This window comes from Gracilinanus agilis, chromosome 2 (assembly GCF_016433145.1).
Source record: "Gracilinanus agilis isolate LMUSP501 chromosome 2, AgileGrace, whole genome shotgun sequence".
Classification (NCBI taxonomy): Eukaryota; Metazoa; Chordata; class Mammalia; order Didelphimorphia; family Didelphidae; genus Gracilinanus; species Gracilinanus agilis.
The window spans coordinates 453126771-453144333 of record NC_058131.1 but is presented as its reverse complement, the minus strand read 5'-3'; the positions used below and the strand labels follow the sequence as shown (position 1 = coordinate 453144333).

At 38.1% G+C, this 17563-nt stretch overlaps 1 protein-coding gene across 1 annotated transcript in view; it reads left to right on the top strand.

The window, feature by feature from the left end:
- The window catches only part of SAMD4A (sterile alpha motif domain containing 4A), a 314523-nt gene that overhangs the window by 290703 nt on the left and 6257 nt on the right, over positions 1 to 17563 (top strand). Inside the window, exon 13 of the mRNA XM_044664788.1 lies at positions 13255 to 13338. Coding sequence (XP_044520723.1) covers positions 13255 to 13338 — 84 coding nt within the window. The remainder of the gene's footprint in view (positions 1 to 13254; positions 13339 to 17563) is intronic.

Genomic DNA, 17563 nt, shown 5'->3' with positions numbered 1-17563 from the left:
AGGCAATAAGTATTTATAGAGCATGTTTTCCTAGAGGCTAGATCCAAGGGAAACCCTTGGACTAGACTAGATCTCTCTTCCAAGGTAATATTGGTTTGTCTCGTGGACATGGCTTCTGGTAGTCATAGCCATGATGATAAAGCATTCAATTAGCAGGGGGCAAACCACTTACCCTGAGATGAGTAAATAAGGTAAGGACTATGTGGGTGAACTGATTGGCATAAGTTGTTCAGATGGGCTTGTCCTGTCCTTAGGTAATAGACCCAAACTCTTTTACATTGCTAACAGCTCCAACCCTGTTTTTTAGTTTAGCAGAAAGCAAATGATGTTTTTGATGGGAGCTGTCATGCTCCATAAACTACTGTATGTGAAGTATAAGGCAGCAGCAAAATTCCTTCATTGATTCTGAAATCCTAACCCCCAAAGGGTGATTGTCCTGACCCATTCTCTTCAGGCACTATATAACTTTGCCAGACTCATGGTTAACATCTGGAAAACAATGTAAATGAGAGTTCCATTTAACCCATCCCATAAAGCATTCACACAACAAGCTATGAACTTTGCAGATCAACCTACTAGAAAGTTTTGTCAGGATCTCTTTCCCAAGATACTCACTGTAGCATGTTCATGGCATAGCCACCCACATTTTATCCTTTCTCCTGCACCTTATACCTATTCACCCTCAGGGCTGAGTCAGTCAGTCCTACCTGGCCTCACCATTAGCTAATCAAAGTTTCCAGAGAAGGACCACAACTACATGATTACCTTCAAACTCTCAGAGTCCCTAAGAGTAATCCTATCATGAGAGAAAATAAATTCCCCCTACTCACTATTATAGCTCTTGAATGCCCACTGGTATACTTCCTTTTACACAAACCCAAACTTTCAAATTGATCGCCCACGAGATCTTAAACATAACTATTTACTTAGCAGCAAAGCAAAAGAAATAATAATAGTATGGGTACTCATATTAAAGCAAATATAACAATAACAAATGCATCATAGTCTATCCATAAAACTATCACCCTTCTCTCACCACTGCATTCACACTCTGAAGAGGAGTTGAGTGGACATATTCTTAGAAACCTGAAAGGAAAGCACATGAGTGAAGAAAACCCATGTGCTCAGGGGTAGTTCACAACTGGGGATTTTAGGCATTGATGCCATTGTTTCATTCAGGATCATGTGCACACATAAAGCCACTTCTCTGCTAACTATTGCCCTTCTAGGCTTTCACCACTCTTCCACTAAGAAAATTCTTTTCTGAGAAAGTATTATTCTCTTTGTTTAGATAGCAGTTCCCGTTAAGCCCAAGAACTACAAAACTCATCAGACTGTGTCGTTTTAGGCAATGAAGACAAACCCGGCCAGCTATTCACTCCAGGATGCTATGTTGACCAATTAGTAGCAAACTAAACTCTCAACAAACAGCTGCAAATCACATCTTTCCCGTCTGCTTTTCCTTTTTAAACTTGAAGAAGTGGTAGAAAGCAACAAGAAGTCTCTGAGAGGCTTTACTTCTTTCAAACTCTAGATATTAATGAAGGGCAATAGCTGGCATGAAGCTCTCCTCCAGTGAGATCCAGTCTCTCTCTTCATCCAATCTTAAATCTTTCCTTGTCGGGTTCTTCAGGCTTTTATTCTTAGCTTTTAAAGTGAATTGAATCAGATGTTTCTTGAACTTGGTGACTATTTATTTTTTATTTATAATGTAAAAAGTTAGAGGGAAGCTAGGTGGCTCAGTGGATTGAGAGCCAAGGCTCAGAGATGGGAGGGTTCAAATCCGGTCACTGATACTTCCTTTGCTGTGTGACCCTGAGCAAGTCACTTAACCCCTGTTGCTTTTACCATTCTTACCAGCCCTTACCACTCTTCTGCCTTGGAACCAATATACAATATTGATTCTAAGATGGAAGGTAAGGGTTTAAAAAAAAAGTTAGTGAATCTCCCCTATGAAATTAACTGCCCTTATTTAATCACCCTTTAGTATCCAAACAGTTACATGCCTTTTCATTTTGTGAATGTTTCCTTCTTAAGCAATTCACTGAAATTGATCTGAGCGGCCTCAGTGCCACTATAGCTCTTGCCATTCTGTTTCTATGAATTGTTTCTTTGTACTTTAATTTTTATCGGTTTTTAATAAATAAAAAAGTTATTTCTCTGCCCCTTTAAACTATCAAACTGTTTTCATGAAAAGTACCATTATCCGTAGGTGATTAAATCCTTTATTTTTATGCCACTGTTCATTTTGTCTACTTTGTAATAAAACTGCTTACAGCTTATCTGAAAAACTATTTTTCTTTATATGCAGATTTTAGCAGTTTTTGTCAAACTTTTTTTCACCACCTTTAAGGCACCACACCAATCTTTTAACCTATGAAAAATGTAATACCTTAGATCTTTTACAAGTTGATTTAATTATTTTTTTCCTTATATAAAAGTACCTTCTGCTCCTTTCAGCACTAAACTGCTACATATGAAAGAACAGATTCCTAAAATGGACAGCAACCTACCCCCCTATTACTTGCCTAATGGTTGCTGAAATCTACTTGCCTATGTCTCTCTCATAGTGGGTAAAGCTGTCATTAAATCAGCAAAATGATGTCCCTTAAGATCCAGGTGGTCCTGGAAGGATACCCACTGAGCTAGCTGGAGAGGCAGAGTTTTAGGGCTGGGAGCCTTGGTCTCTGGCAGAGATCTGTTTTTGAAGAATACTAATACCTAAGGGACTAAAGCACATACAATTTTGAATGTATACTGTTTCTATTTAACAATAGAAGCCTCTTCTCCCCTACCCAATATGACCTTGTATCATCTGTTCAATAGAAAGCAGTAACAGTAACTAGCACAGTAACAGGTAAGCACCTGTTTTTCAAAAGAGGGAAATAGCTGCTTTGGAGGCTTCAACTCCAGAAACCTAATGGTCATTTGGTCTATCCAGTGGTTAGTGCCTGCCAAAGACTCCACTAAGCCTGGTATTTATAAACAGAGCTCTCAAAAAATAACAACAAAACAAAACCTGGGCCCCACAGAGTCATAAGGATCCAGAGAGAAAAACTGCTGGATGGCCTATGTTAGGTCTTTTAGGGCTATTGTTAGCCCCATTCTAAGGAGATAGAGTTGCAGGTTATTTGGTAAATGGGGATCATCAGGATACCCAGATCGGGAATGTGGGTTCTCCAAAACCCAAAAGTCAAATAAATCTCTAGGATTCCTCCCCTCATTTTTTTTAATTGTGGGGAAGTGAATGTTGATGTAACTTATTTGAATTGTGATTTGAACCATCTTGGTTCTTCCTATCCATTGTATTTCCCGAAACTTGACTGAGAAGGCTAGATTCTTGATTTTCTCAAAATTCATTTCCTGATCCCCTCATCCTTCATGGTCCACCATCAGATCTAACACCCTAATCAACATTATTTTATATGCAGTGGTATTCATCAATGCCCTCAGGGAAAGGAAGCCTCTTTCATGTCTCTCTGCCCACTGGAATGTGGCAGTATGAGGGGGAGGGAGGAATTCAAGTAACACCAGGGGAAGTTGAATGAAGATATTCTGTTCCTCCTTCCCAGGTGAATAAGAACTAAAGCATGTTCACAATGACAGCAGTATTTGTCCCAGTCGCCTCTTTCCCTTTCCATATCTCCCAGAGTTCACCAGTTGATATGCTCTAACTTAAGTGGCCATGGCTAAAGCTTGGCTATGGGTGAATCTCCTCCCAGAAGGTAGGATCTAATTGTCCCCAACAAAGGCTGGTCAGAAGGCATTTCAGCCTGTGTGTATATTGGAGGAGAGTATAGATCCAATCTATGAAACCCAGTATAGGAATTTTACTCTCTCCCTTGCAGACTTCCCATTTAGAGAACCAGCTGCAATGAGAATCGTTTTTATTATTGGGCCAGCTATGCTCAAGTCTATGTCTTAGCTACCTCAAAAGGGGAAAATGGCAGTCTCTATCTGAAACTTCTAACTTATTTAACTAGTTCTGCCAAAGTAAGTCTTTCAAGAGCACCCAAAGCTGGGAGAACTCCACTGATGAAAGGGTCTTCCCATTGGCTCCATTAGATTAAGCACTTAGCATCCAGTGCTCTAGGGAATCATCAGGTTGCTACTTGAACTTCTCTTGCAAAGTGTGTGGGCTCCACCACCTGCAAGATCCTTAGTGGTAAAAGTCTACCCATCTGCTACTTTTGCGTGGAAAATCATGATGGAGCATGAAATAATTTGAAAAAGAACTGGCAACTTTATTACCATAGATGTCCCAAGTCTCATCCTCAATTTTATTTTCAAATATTAATTAAAAGGGGATACAGCATATTTTCTGTTAAAAATCTCTGGGTTATACTCCATACTTGTTCCCTACCTCCTCCTCCCCCCTACCCATTATCAGATCTAGCAGCTTCCCCTTTGTTTTCATTTCTTAGAGTTCTGCCTCTAGTTGTTGAATTGCAGGACCAACTTATTTGCAGCTCTATTAAGCTAGTAATGCAGATTCTCCTTGGCAGTTAACATAAAAAGGCAATGGTAGACCTTGCTCTGTCATGAACCCTCACTTTTATTCCCCTCTCACATCCCCAGAGGTAATCACTTGTATCAGTTGGCTCATCTTTTCCCCTGTTCCAATGAAAGGACGATGAAAGGTTTATGGAGATAAATCACTGGAAAAGTCCTTGTCACAGGGTGCCATATTATTGATTCTGATTTCCCCAGACTAAATATTTGAATTGTCCTTCCCCAACTGCAACCAACCATGGTATAAGCCATGAGGCCATTTTGTTCCTGCTTTCACTGATACCAATTATGGGGGAATATGGTAGCCTGGCTCAGGTCCACTTGCCTGATAGTTAAGATCTAATACTGGAATGAAATGACAAATTTGTAGGTCATTCAACACTTAATAGAGGGAAGTTTACTTAGTCATTGCATAAATAACCTCATTTTATAGCTGAAGAAACTGAATCTCAGAGAGCCCTGTAGGTACATGATTCTTCACCTAGCTGATCAGAGTCAGAGGTCAGATTTCAGTGTATATCTCTCCTGACTCCAAATCCAGCATTATCCACTATATCATGCTTGTCATCTTCCATATACAGGTGGAACGACAAACTAAACAAGAATGATCTTTGTCCCCAAGTAGCTTACAATTTAGTAATGAAGATAAGGCAAATAACACAGATAATTATAATAAAGATGTGGTAAATCAACAACAAAATGATATGAGATTTAATGGGGAAGAGATGACTGATGTCTGGCAAATCAGGGAAGGCTGCAAAGAGGAAGTGGCATCTATGCTGGGACTTGAAGACACCATGTAAGAAGACAGAGTTGCAAGGGGCAGCTGAGTGGCTCAGTAGATAGGGAGCCAGGTCTAGAGATGGGGAGGTCCTGGGTTCAAATTTGACCTTAAGACACTTCCTAGCTGTGTGAAAATGGACAAATCATTTAACCCCCATTGCCTAACCCTTCATTCTACCTTGGAACCAATATACAGTATTGATTTTTAAGACACAAGGCAAGGGTTGCCCAGAGTCACACAGCCAGGAGGTGTCTGAGGTCAGATTCCATTGAGCCACCTAGATGCCCCTAAGGGTTTAAAAAAAAAAAGGAAAAAAACAGGGTTGGGAGTAGTGGGTGGTATCAGGAGCATGTAGAATATTCTCCAAGGTAATAGCATTTTCCCCTATAAATTCTACTCTCCCCAGACTTTCAGCTTGATGACACCTAAAGATTTGCTAAATGTAGGTCCTAATCTATCATTCAGGTTATTGATGAAAATATTAAAAAGCACTGAGCTGCTCGTCTGCCCCAACAGAACATAATTTGTTTTATCTTCCTAGACTAATCTTAATCATGGATTGAAAAATATATTTTTAGTACAACTATATTATACATCCCAGTCCAACAATATTCTTGACCTAAATCCTCTTCCCATTTTTTTCCAGCTTTCCTAGTCATCTCTTTTTTTATCCTTTAAATACAAGAGTCCATTTTTCATTAATTGTACTATTGTAGGAATACTATTACCTTAAAAATAAATGAAAATTCCCCTGGAAAAATGATGAGAGAAAAAAATCACTGTCATCTATGTAGCACACTTTAATTAACAGATATTCATTGAGCAAGACATTTGTTAAGAACCACATTAGGCTAAGTCATAACTTCTAAGAATATATCTTGAATAGTGAACTCTTTAATTCATGTACATTTCTCCTGGTAAACTTTCTTACTAGGAGAATACACAAATTTCTTCTCACATTCTTCAGCATAAATTATTAACATAGAACATGGAAGGCACACTATTTGATAAAAGAGCCATGATCCCACTGATGGTTCTAGGTAGAAAAATAAGTAGATGTTGTATAGTCATTAGACCCATACTCAAAAGACCTCAGGAGAGAAGCAAAAACTAGAAGTGTCCATATTTTCTTTCCACCAATAATTAAAATATATAACACCTACTACAGGCCAGACACTTTATATATATTGAAGATGTTATTATCCCCATTTTACAGATGAGGAAATGATGGCACAAAGAGGTGAAAGACTTACCCATGTCACATAGCACTAATATCTGAGGCTAGATTTGAACTCAGATCACTGTACCACTGAGCTACCCGCATCAAACCACATGCTGTGTGCTAAAGGCCATGTTTCTCCCTCCTCCTTCCACATAGGGCAATTTACTCAGAAATCCATCAGGAAGAAAGGATGAGGGAGGGATAGATCCACAGAGAGCACCTCTCCATTTATAAATAATTACATTCAAAAGCTCTTGCACAGTTTCAAACACTGTTGCCGTGATATAATCTATTTAAAGCTGATTCATACTCTCAATTCCCCACCAACAGGACACAGCCTTGTCAAGAATACTGTAGAGGGAATAGACTTCTTGTCAGGAATATGTAATGGCTTCAAGTGCAGACTGTCTTGGAAGACCCCTGTGATCCTGAGGTTTTTATAAGAGACCTCCAAAGTTCTTTCCTTTGGTTATTTGAATTTGTTGGAATGATTTCCAAGTTCATAATTTTTGAGAATCACTTAAATTAAAGTTGGGGGAAGATATCATAAGATTAGGGTTTAGAACTCAAACTGGAATTTAGTGTCACAAACTTGATCATTGTGGTGTTACCTACAGTTCACAGCTTTTCATGATGGACATGGCATGACATTAACCAGTAATTGAGCTTATAATAGTGTAAGACATTGACCAAGAATGGCCAAGAAAAAAGAGCCTCCTAGACACCTGCCAGGTTGGTTTTCTCCTCTACAGTTAAATTTTTCCACATAGATTCACTCTTCTTTTGAGCTTAACTTTTTATACCTCCAAAAATGGAGATATTTACCTTCAAGTAGAAACGTTTTAAAATATTGGGATAACAGAAATCCCAGACCAAGAAATTAATTTTCATCTTTATAGTAACAGAGGCTTGTTGACATCATGGTGGAATAGAAGATTACTGGCCCCAAGTCTGACTTGGGGTACAACCTTCCTCCTGGAAAAACAATCTCTTTAATATAACCATCATAAAACCATGAGGAAAAACTATCAATTGCTTTGCTTAAGACATTTTGATCCTGCAAACTAGAAATTATTTAGATTAGATTATAGAAGACCATGGCCATCTCAAAGGATTTTAGAAAAAGCTAAGGGTTAGGATTTACCCTAGTCTTGTGTGTTACTATAATATCCAACCTCCTTGTGTCAGCATGGCACTCTCCTCTTTCCTGAGCCTAGCTAAACTCACTAACCCCTTGGAGGCAGTTTTGGGGATTATTTTTGGACTTGTTTCTCCATGGGAAGATTTTTAAAGTTTCCCTAAGCTAACTAATGAAGAGATCTGGTGCTTTTGCTTCTCCCCAGACATAAAATTGAGTAAGGAATATAAACCTGGACTCTCCAAAGGACCAAATTATGTTGGGCCCAGAATAATACACAACTAAAGATGTATCTTGTGCCCAAAAAAGTTTTGTGCCAGAGAGAGCATAGTCACATTCATTACAAATATAGAAATATAGGATATGTTCTTCCCACCAGAAATTAACTTAAAAATTACAAGAGAATTTTTTTATTTAAAAAATTGTACTATTCCTGCTGACCCAGTCTAAGCTGCCCTAGTGCTCATAGAGCACTGAACTCTGTGGATAGATGCACTGGACTTCTTAGCTTGATTCTTCACACTAGTAAACCTAATAATTAGAAATAGAAAGATTGAGAAATAATCAGAAGAATAGACCTAGAAGGAACCTGAGGGAACCTCTAATAATCTAATTTCTGGGGATTACAAAGATAGTAAAAAACTTTGATTCAAAGCTAGATCTTTTAAAGGACATATGAGTTAGAGAAGCAAAAGTGATGAAGATACCTCTCACAGTTGTGTATAGGGAAAGTGCTCCTGCAAAGGAGTAGGTAGAAAGGATCACAGGAGATAAAATGGGCATTTTTGATTTCATAAGGTTGAAAAGATTTTGAACAGATAAAATTAATGTAGCTATAATTAGAAGGGGAACAATAAAATGGGGAAATTTTCTCAACTGAAGTCTGATAGCTAAGCTATATAGGGAATAAAAAAATATAAAACAAGAGTCATTCCCTTGAAAGATAAGTGGTCAAAGATACATGAATAGAAATATTTCAAAGGAAAAAATTGAACCTATCAAAAAATGTGAAAAAATGTACCAAGTCAATAATAATAAAAAGAAACACAAATTAAAACATGGAGATTGATAAAGATGATGTATTAGGAAAATGATAGTGGTAGTGTCTTTGGCAGAATTGTGAATTGGTCTGACCATTCTAGAAATAAATTTGGAACAATGCTCAAAGCAGAAACTTGAAAATACCAATCTAGTGGTTGAGAAGGGGGAGGCATTTGATATTGTCAGACATTACCCACTGTCCCCAAGGCCCTCTTGTAGAAATAAGTGGTGACTCTATGGATTTGGAGTTAGAAGATTTGATTCAGATAATGACTTTGCTAATTGTACCCATCTGACCTTGGACAAATCAATCAGTCTCAATGGGACTCAGTTTCCCAGTGAGGAATTCTCTTTCCCAGTGCAGATCACTACCAGCTCTGTACCCTACAAGAGAGTTGCCTGGGATAATGAGAGATGAGGTGTTACCCAGGTCCCACAACCAACTGATATGTGCCAGAGGCATGACTTGAACCTTGGCTTTCTTGATTTTGGGACCAGCCTTCTATATTCACTTCTATGTCTTACACCTGACCTGTAGCAGAAGCTTAATAAATGCTTATTGATTGATTGCTTCTCTTGCTCAACATGTTTTCTTGATAAATCCCTGTAGAGCATAGTCCAAGTGAGATATCACTTAATTATTTATAACTATAACATCCTTTAATATTGAACCAAATAGTTAACCTGAGGGTCTGGGGTGGTCTTACCCTATTTCTCAATGATTTTCAGTAGGATCCCCACACAACCAAAGGGACCACAGCCTCGAGGTCTGGCCTGTTATGGAAGCCAGGTGATATAGTCTTATTTTCTGCTTTGTGTAACCATTTAGGGATCTCTTATCAAATAAAAGAAAACTCAGAGGGAACTTTGACACTTGGACTTCTATTGAGACTTGATGCTTCAGGAGGGAAGGGGAGGAGATGGGAAAGACCCATCTTTCAACCTAAAAGAGCAACACAGCAGGGTTTTCATTGACTTTTGGGGAGAGCACAGCTCTGCAGTTTCCAGCCTTCTTTTTTTGAACATACAACACCAGGCTTGGAAAATGGCATTTGCTATGTGTTGGCAAGAAATCCTACAGCTGAAACACTTCTCTCCAAATGTCGAGCATCTTTATTTATCCAAGTCTCTCCACAGTGTTTGTTTAAAGGGGATATCTGGAGAGTAAACTAAATCTTACAATGAGCATATGGATGGCTATAAATGCTTTTTTTTCATATTTGTTAAAAGGCTATATATAAAATTGTGTGTGTTTCTGTTTCATAGATTTCACACCCTGTAGGGCTTCTAATTTTTGCTTGCATATGATTTTCACATGGATGGGGCCACAAGGCAAAAACACTCTTCCTTAGAGAAAGGATTAAAAGAGAGAAACAGAGATCAACACCAAAAATAGTCTAAATAAGGACAGCTACTTAGTAGCTACTTAATCTCCATTACCTAGGTCCTTACCACTCATCTGCCTTAGAACTAATACACAATATTGATTATAAGACAGAAGGATAAGGGTTTTTTTTAATGGTATAAGCCAGGGCTTGAAGATCCAACCTCTGCTTCATTCACTAATCAGAGCCCTCTCTAGTTAAATAAATTCTACTCTATCTTCTTAATTTTTCCTTACTTCTCTACTGTTTGACTTTATAGGTCTTAATATCCAAAGGATATCTATCTCCTTCCAAGTTTTATCTTTGAACTTTTTGATCTATTATGTCCTGTCTCAGCCCCCAAGATTTTCCTCAGAGACAGACACATTCTGGTATTGTAAGGTACATTTGTTAGAGGCACCATTCTCTTCTAGTTCCATTTATCTAAGAAATTCATTTGAGAAGATGGCCTCAGGATTTTAAAATTTTGTCCTTAGATAACTTTAACTGTAGAGGCAAGTTGGTAGTCTAGTGGAGGCTGACCTGGGACTCCTCTTCAGTTCAAATCTTGTCTCAAATACTTCCTATTTATGTAACTCTGTTGCTTGTCTGCCTCAGTTTTCTAAATCTGAAAAATGGAGATAATAGCATTGCCTGTTTCCCAGGGTTGTTATGGACCAAATGAGCTAATATTCTGAACCACTTTGCAAAATTTGCAAAGCACTATATAAATACTAGATATTGTTGTTATTGAATAATTGTACTTGATTTTTGATACATTTGACTCAACTTTCCATGATAATGGAACATAAGGACTTCATGAATGATTGGCATGTATGCATTGTCAAAATTTCTCATTTTAGTCATTACGTTAATTCTTCTTTCCAGCCAGATCCTATAGATCCTATATTTGGACTCTAATAAGAAATTGTACATTTTACATCTCAGGGTTTTACTTTCTTTTCTTGTCTCCCTGTATGCTCCCTGGTGGCAGTACAAAGAAGGTAGTGAGAATATCTGAAAATGGAGAAGTTGGGGTGAATGGTGAAAAGAATGAGGAGTCAGAAAGAGATCCTGGATAATACACAAGTTGAATGATTAATAATTAGCTCTAAATAACATTTATATAAGATGTTAGACAGCAGATATTTTCCTCCAGTTAACAATTAAAGCACCAACCTATCCAAGGTCAGATATAGAATTTCAAATCCAAGCTGCCTGAATTAAAAGGCAGTGCCCTATCCTGTGGACTAAATTATTTCTCTGCTTTATTTCCCCTTCATTCACCATTGTAGGACTTCTCCCTAACTTTTTAAAAAGTGGTTTTGGGGACAGCTAGGTGGCTTATTGGGTAGAAAGTCAACTGGTTTAGAGATGGGAGGTCCTGAGTTCAAATGGCCTCAGACACTTCATAGACTCTTTAACCTTGGAACCAATATACAGTATTGATTTTAAAACAGGAGGCATAAGGATTTAAAATTTTTTTTTCTCCCTACCTTTCCTATGTTGGAAAAACCCAACCCCAACCCTGATTGACCTAGGAGTTTTGACCTGCTCTGATTTCTGACCAGAACCAGTTCCCCTCCCCCCTTAAAAGACCTGGTTCTCTCCTCTCCTCCATACCTCACCAAAACTGATGCTAAACATAGTGCAGACAACCCATTGATTTATTCTATAGCAAAAAAAATATTTGTTCTACTGTAACTCCCAAACCCAAGAGATCCATCAGGCTCAGCTTCCCTAGTGGATTTCAGGTATGTACCACCATACCCAGCTAAGGAACTTCATAATTCTTTATATCTGTAGCCATCTCTTCTTCCCACTACTTGATCAATAAAACCTTTTTCAATATATTCAATATTCAAGTATATATTCAATATATAATCAATCAACATTCATTTCCCCCTTGTAACAAATATACCCAGTCAAGCAAAACAAATCCACCCATTTGTCATGTCCAAAAATGTATGTCTTATTCTGCAAACTGAGTCCATCACCTTTTTTTCAGGTCCTTAGGAGTTGTGATTGGTCACTTCATGGATCCAAGCTCTTAATTCTTTCCAAGTTGTTAATCTTTATAATGTCATTGAGCCTTTATTAACACTGTGTGCCATGCTAAATGGTAAGGATAGAAAGAAGAAACAAAAGAAGCTTTTCCCTTTTAAGGTACTGTGAATAGATGTTGGCAATAAAGTCTGATGCCTCACCTCTTGAAATTGTGAAATGACATTAAATGAGCAATAGCAAGAAATATATGATCTGTGTTAAAAGAGTTGTAGAAGGAGGGGTATAAGAATTCAAAAGGTAGAAAAACCAGCATGGACTGGAGTAGACCTCAAATGCTGCTCTTAGAGCTAGACCTTAAAAGATTAATAGGTTTCAGAAAAAGCAGATACTTGTGGCACACAGTCCTTGTCTTCATTCCATTCTGATGAGCATACTTTCCCTGTCTGGTCAGTTGGAGTGTTGTTGTGAAGTTCTTGAGTATTAAATTTCCTGAAAATAAACTCTCTCAGTTAATCTTCCTCAGGCTGACCTAATGTTTTATCAGAGACTTATCTTTGATCTTGTGGTGGAACAGAAATAACACCAATTTGAAGTCAAAGTCCCTGGATTTAAACTGGATTATTTCCCTGAGCCTCAGTTTCTTCATCTATAAAACAGAGACTGAAATACTTGTGTTAGTTACCTCACAGGATTGTTGTACAGGAAAGTGCCTTGTGAACTTTAAAGTGCTATAGAAATGAGTATTGTTATTATTGTGATGACCCAATTGGCCTGAACCTGTTCATCTATATCCTCAGAGTTTTTCCATAATGGTTTAGAAGTTGAAACCCTTCCATCCCCATTCCCTACTGATCCTTCTGCAGTTCACACTTCCCATAGCATCATGCCTAGGATGCAGGCCCTTTATGAGGTAAGTCTAGGGAGCAGTTACTGTCTCTGTTATGACTAGCTTATTTTAACCAAGGTTATCTACTAGTGCCTATAGTGACCTCTGTGTGCATAATAGAGTATGGAGGAGAAAATAAGTTCTTTGCTTGGCCTGAAAGTCCAAACAGTGCTTCCCTGAGAACGCACAAGAAGACATGTTCATCAGAGAAGCTCCCACATGGCTAAGCCAGATTTTACATTATATAAGTTTAGACCATTAGATTGCTCATCATCAATGTAACCCCTTTGCCCTTTGCAGAGTTCCAGGTTCCAGTGACAGAACCTGACATCAACAACAGGCTAGAATCCTTGTGCCTCAGTATGACTGAACACGCCCTTGGGGGTGAGTTTCTTTCTTTATCTGCTGGTAGCTGAGAGAATGAATGCTCTTGACAACCCTCTGTCCACAAATATGCCTTTAGGTGCCTGAGGAGGGAGGATGGGGAGAAGGGGATATTGGGAGGGAAGAAGGGACTCATTTGGGGGACATGTTAGAATGCTTTCTATCATCTCAGTGGATTCTCTCTTAGCTCCTTTCTTTTTTGAAAAATGAGTTAATTGTTTTAGAACCAAGTTGTCCACCCCAGCAGCTCAAACCAAACCCATCATAGATTTAAATCACTCTAATGTTCTGAGCAGCCAGAAAAGGTAGGGAAAATAAGGAGAGGTATTATTGTGAACACATCTCCACAGAAATGGATTTTTTAAATTCCAGGTTCTAGTCCCCTGTTGTGGGCAAACACACTTGACTCGTAGTAATAATTTATTAAATTTATTAAAAGTTCCAAATTATTCAAGTGGAGCTGAAATCCCACAATCTATCCTTGACAAGGAAAGTTGTATTATGGAAAGCACATTAACAGTCTGCTATTTTTCAGTGGCTGAACTCAGCAATGTGATGGGCTCTGGAATGCAGAACAATAACCCATATGTGGAACTAACAAAATGAACCATGTCTTTCCACCAGCTATGTTTTCACAACTGACATATGCTACACTATCACAGCCACCCTGGTAGAAATTTCTTCCATCTACCTCCTACTAAATGGGTTGTATTAGGTAGGTCTCTGTTGACATAGATCAAAAACACAAACTCAACTATTTCTTCCCCAAGGGAAGATTGGTGGAACTAACAAAACAAATGTCCTTTCTGCTATCCTAATGGAAAATTCTGATGGAGTCCTCCAGGATCTCACCTTATATACCTTTTTGCCCCCAATCAAGTCCAACAATTGGCTGACACAGGGCCCAAGTATCAAAGACAACAATTCTTATTCACTCATGGCAGGGAAGATGGCAGATATATCTGGACCACCCAGGTTGTTGCTCTAAACAGGCATTGGCTAAAATGGACTGTGGGCCAAATTGGTCACCCACTTGCCTGTTTTTATAGAGCCTGCAAGCTAAGAACATTTTAAAGTTTGTATTTAAATAAAGTTCATATTTTAAAATGTAAAAATTGCTCTTAGCTCATATGTTGTTCAAGAAAAGGCAGCAGCCTGATTTTGACCTACAGGTCATAGTTTGCTATTGCTTGTCCTAGAGAGAGAGAGAGCCTTTTCTATAGACATCTCAGCTATCAAGAAGTGGAGACATGTTTTACGCCTGGTGCCTAAAACAGGACACTCATTCTCCATCCTGACTTCATGTCCCCCAGAGAGCTGGTTCTGAGCCAAGAGCTTCCTTGGGAAATAATGGGGACAACATGAGTCTGAAGAGCAGGGCAAGAATTGGGTCCACAACATCTTTGTCCCTAGTTCATATTGAGGCAACATGGGTTAAGAACCTGGTAGGTTTTTCTTTAAATTATTGTTGTTTAAAGCAAACTCAATTTCTTAATATTGTCTCAATCTCAACATGTTGGGGAGCATCTGCTAATGGGAAGGGGGGGAGGGCAGTAGTTCCCTAGACCAAGGAAGCAGGGTTGAAGTGCTCATTCAAATCCTGAGGATTTCCTGTTTAAGTCTGTGTCTCAGTAAGAGAACACTGGCCTTCTCTCACAAGATTATATTTATAGGTTGAATAATTGGCATTTTATTTGCATCCTGCTCCCAAGTATCAGCATTATTAATTGCCATTGTTATCATTGAGAGTAATGTCAATTTTTTGATGAAGAAAAAGGTGTCTGATTAAAACTTTTAATTTTTAATCCATGATGAATGAGAAAATTACTCTGAAGCAATGTTTTTGCTACTATTTTCATCTTAGTCATTTAATCTTTCTTAGCCACAGTTTCCTTGTCTGTGAAATGAGGATAAAAACAATACCTTTCTCACAGGATTCTTGTAAAGATCAAGTGACATAATATATGTAAGCCATTTTGCAAACTTTAACATACTACATAAATGTTAGCAATTATTATTAGTTTTCTTCTCAGGAATATCTCCTAATGAAAAGCTATCGGAAAAATTTCCTAAACTAGGATGACAAATTCAATTCAGGGCAGGTTTAGGGAGGAAGAATGGTTTGCCCTCTTTCCATAACAAGTCTCCCTCTGGATTGTGAGCCCTCTGGAAGTAATGATGCCCTTGCTTTGCTGGAGACAGTTGTAGAAGGATAGATTTCAGTTTTGTTGAAGAGAAAAGCTATATAACCTGGGAACAACTCAAGTTTAGACTCTACCTCACTTATCCCAAATTAAGGGATATTATTGCTAGAGTTCTCAACAACCAATAATTCATTCTAGTAGCCAAGGTTATTAAGAAGGTTCTCCATTTGGCTAACATAGCCTTCAGCTACCTTTTTGAGCCCATTTTCTCTTTGGTTTATAATCCCTCTTTTCTCTCTTCTTGTTTCCTTTCCTATTTCCCATTAATCCATTCAATTTTCCTTCCTTTCTTTTTTCCTCTTGCCAACTTGACTCATCAGGAATATAATTGAATAGAAGGAAATGAAGGCTTTAGAGAAAGAAGCAACCTTGACATACTACACATATCAACATTTCATGGGCTTTGCTGTTACTATCCTGTGGGATTAAGATTTTCAACAGTCACATTAGGACATTCTCTTCTTTTAATAGCCCTGTGTATAAAGAGGGGCCCAAATTCAATTTATTGGTTCTGAGGCTCCTACAGAAAAGCAACTTTACCCAAGGCCTACTAAACTGTGGTTCTTTGTTTCTGGAAGCTGCAAACTCATTCATAATGTATGGAGACTCTTACAATCAACTCTTGATTATTCTGGGGCTCATTAACCAGGTTATGGATAACTTCCTTCTCTTTTAACTATCATTCTTCTTCTCCCTTGTCCCTGCTGCTTATCTCTTTTTTTTTTAAGATTTAAATATTTTATTTTTTTAGAAAAATTTTCCATGGTTACATGATTCCTGTTTTTACTTTCCCCTTCACCCCTCCCCCCCCCATATCCAACACACATTTCCACTGGTTTTAACATGTGTCATCAATCAAGGCTTATTTGCATATTATTGATAGTTGCATTGGTGTGGTCCTTTTGAGTCTACATCCCCAATGATGTCCACATCAACCCATGAGTTCAAACAGTTGTTTTTCTTCTGTGTTTCCACTTCTGTAGTTCTTCCTCTGAATGTGGGTAGCATTCTTTTCCATAAATCCCTCAGAATTGTCCTGCGTCATTGCATTACTGCTAGTACAGAAGTCCAATTACATTCAATTTTACCATAGTGTATCAGTCTCTGTATACAATGTTCTTCAGGCTCTGCTCCTTTCACTCTGCATCAATTCCTGGAGATCTTTCCAGTTTACATGGAATTCCTCCAGTTTCTTATACCTTTGAGCACAATAATATTCCATCACCAGCATATACCACAATTTGTTCAGCCATTCCCCAATTGAAGGGCATACCCTCGTTTTCCAGTTTTTTGCCACCACAAAAAGCGTGGCTATGAATATTTTTGTACAAGTCTTTTTATCTATGATCTCTTTGGGGTACAAACCCAGCAATAGTATGACTGGCTGGAAGGGTAGGTGGTCTTTTAGAGCTCCTTGGGCATAATTCCAAATTGCCATCCAGAATGGTTGGATCAGTTCACAACTCTACCAGCAATGAATGCATTAATGTCCCAATTTTGCCACATCCCCTCCAACATTCATTACTCTCCCCTGATATCATTTTAGCCAATCTTCTAGGTGTGAGGTGGTACCTCAGAGTTGTTTTGATTTGCATTTCTCTAATTATTAGAGATTTAGAACACTTTCTCATGTGCTTATTGATAGTTTTGATTTCTTTATTTGAAAATTACCTATTCATGTCCCTTGCCCATTTATCAATTTGGGGAATGGCTTGATTTTTTATACAATTGATTTAGCTCCTTGTATTTTTGAGTAATTAGACCTCTGTCAGAGTTTTTTGTTATAAAATTTTTTTCTCTCAGTTTGTTGTTTCCCTTCTGATTTTGGTTGCATTGTTTTTGTTTGTACAAAACCTTTTTAATTTAATATAATCAAAATTATTTATTTTACGTCTTGTAATTTTTTCTAACTCTTGCTTAGTTTTTTTTTTTAAACCCTTGTACTTGAGTGTATTGTCTCATAGGTGGAAGATTGGTAAGGGTGGGCAATGGGGGTCAAGTGACTTGCCCAGGGTCACACA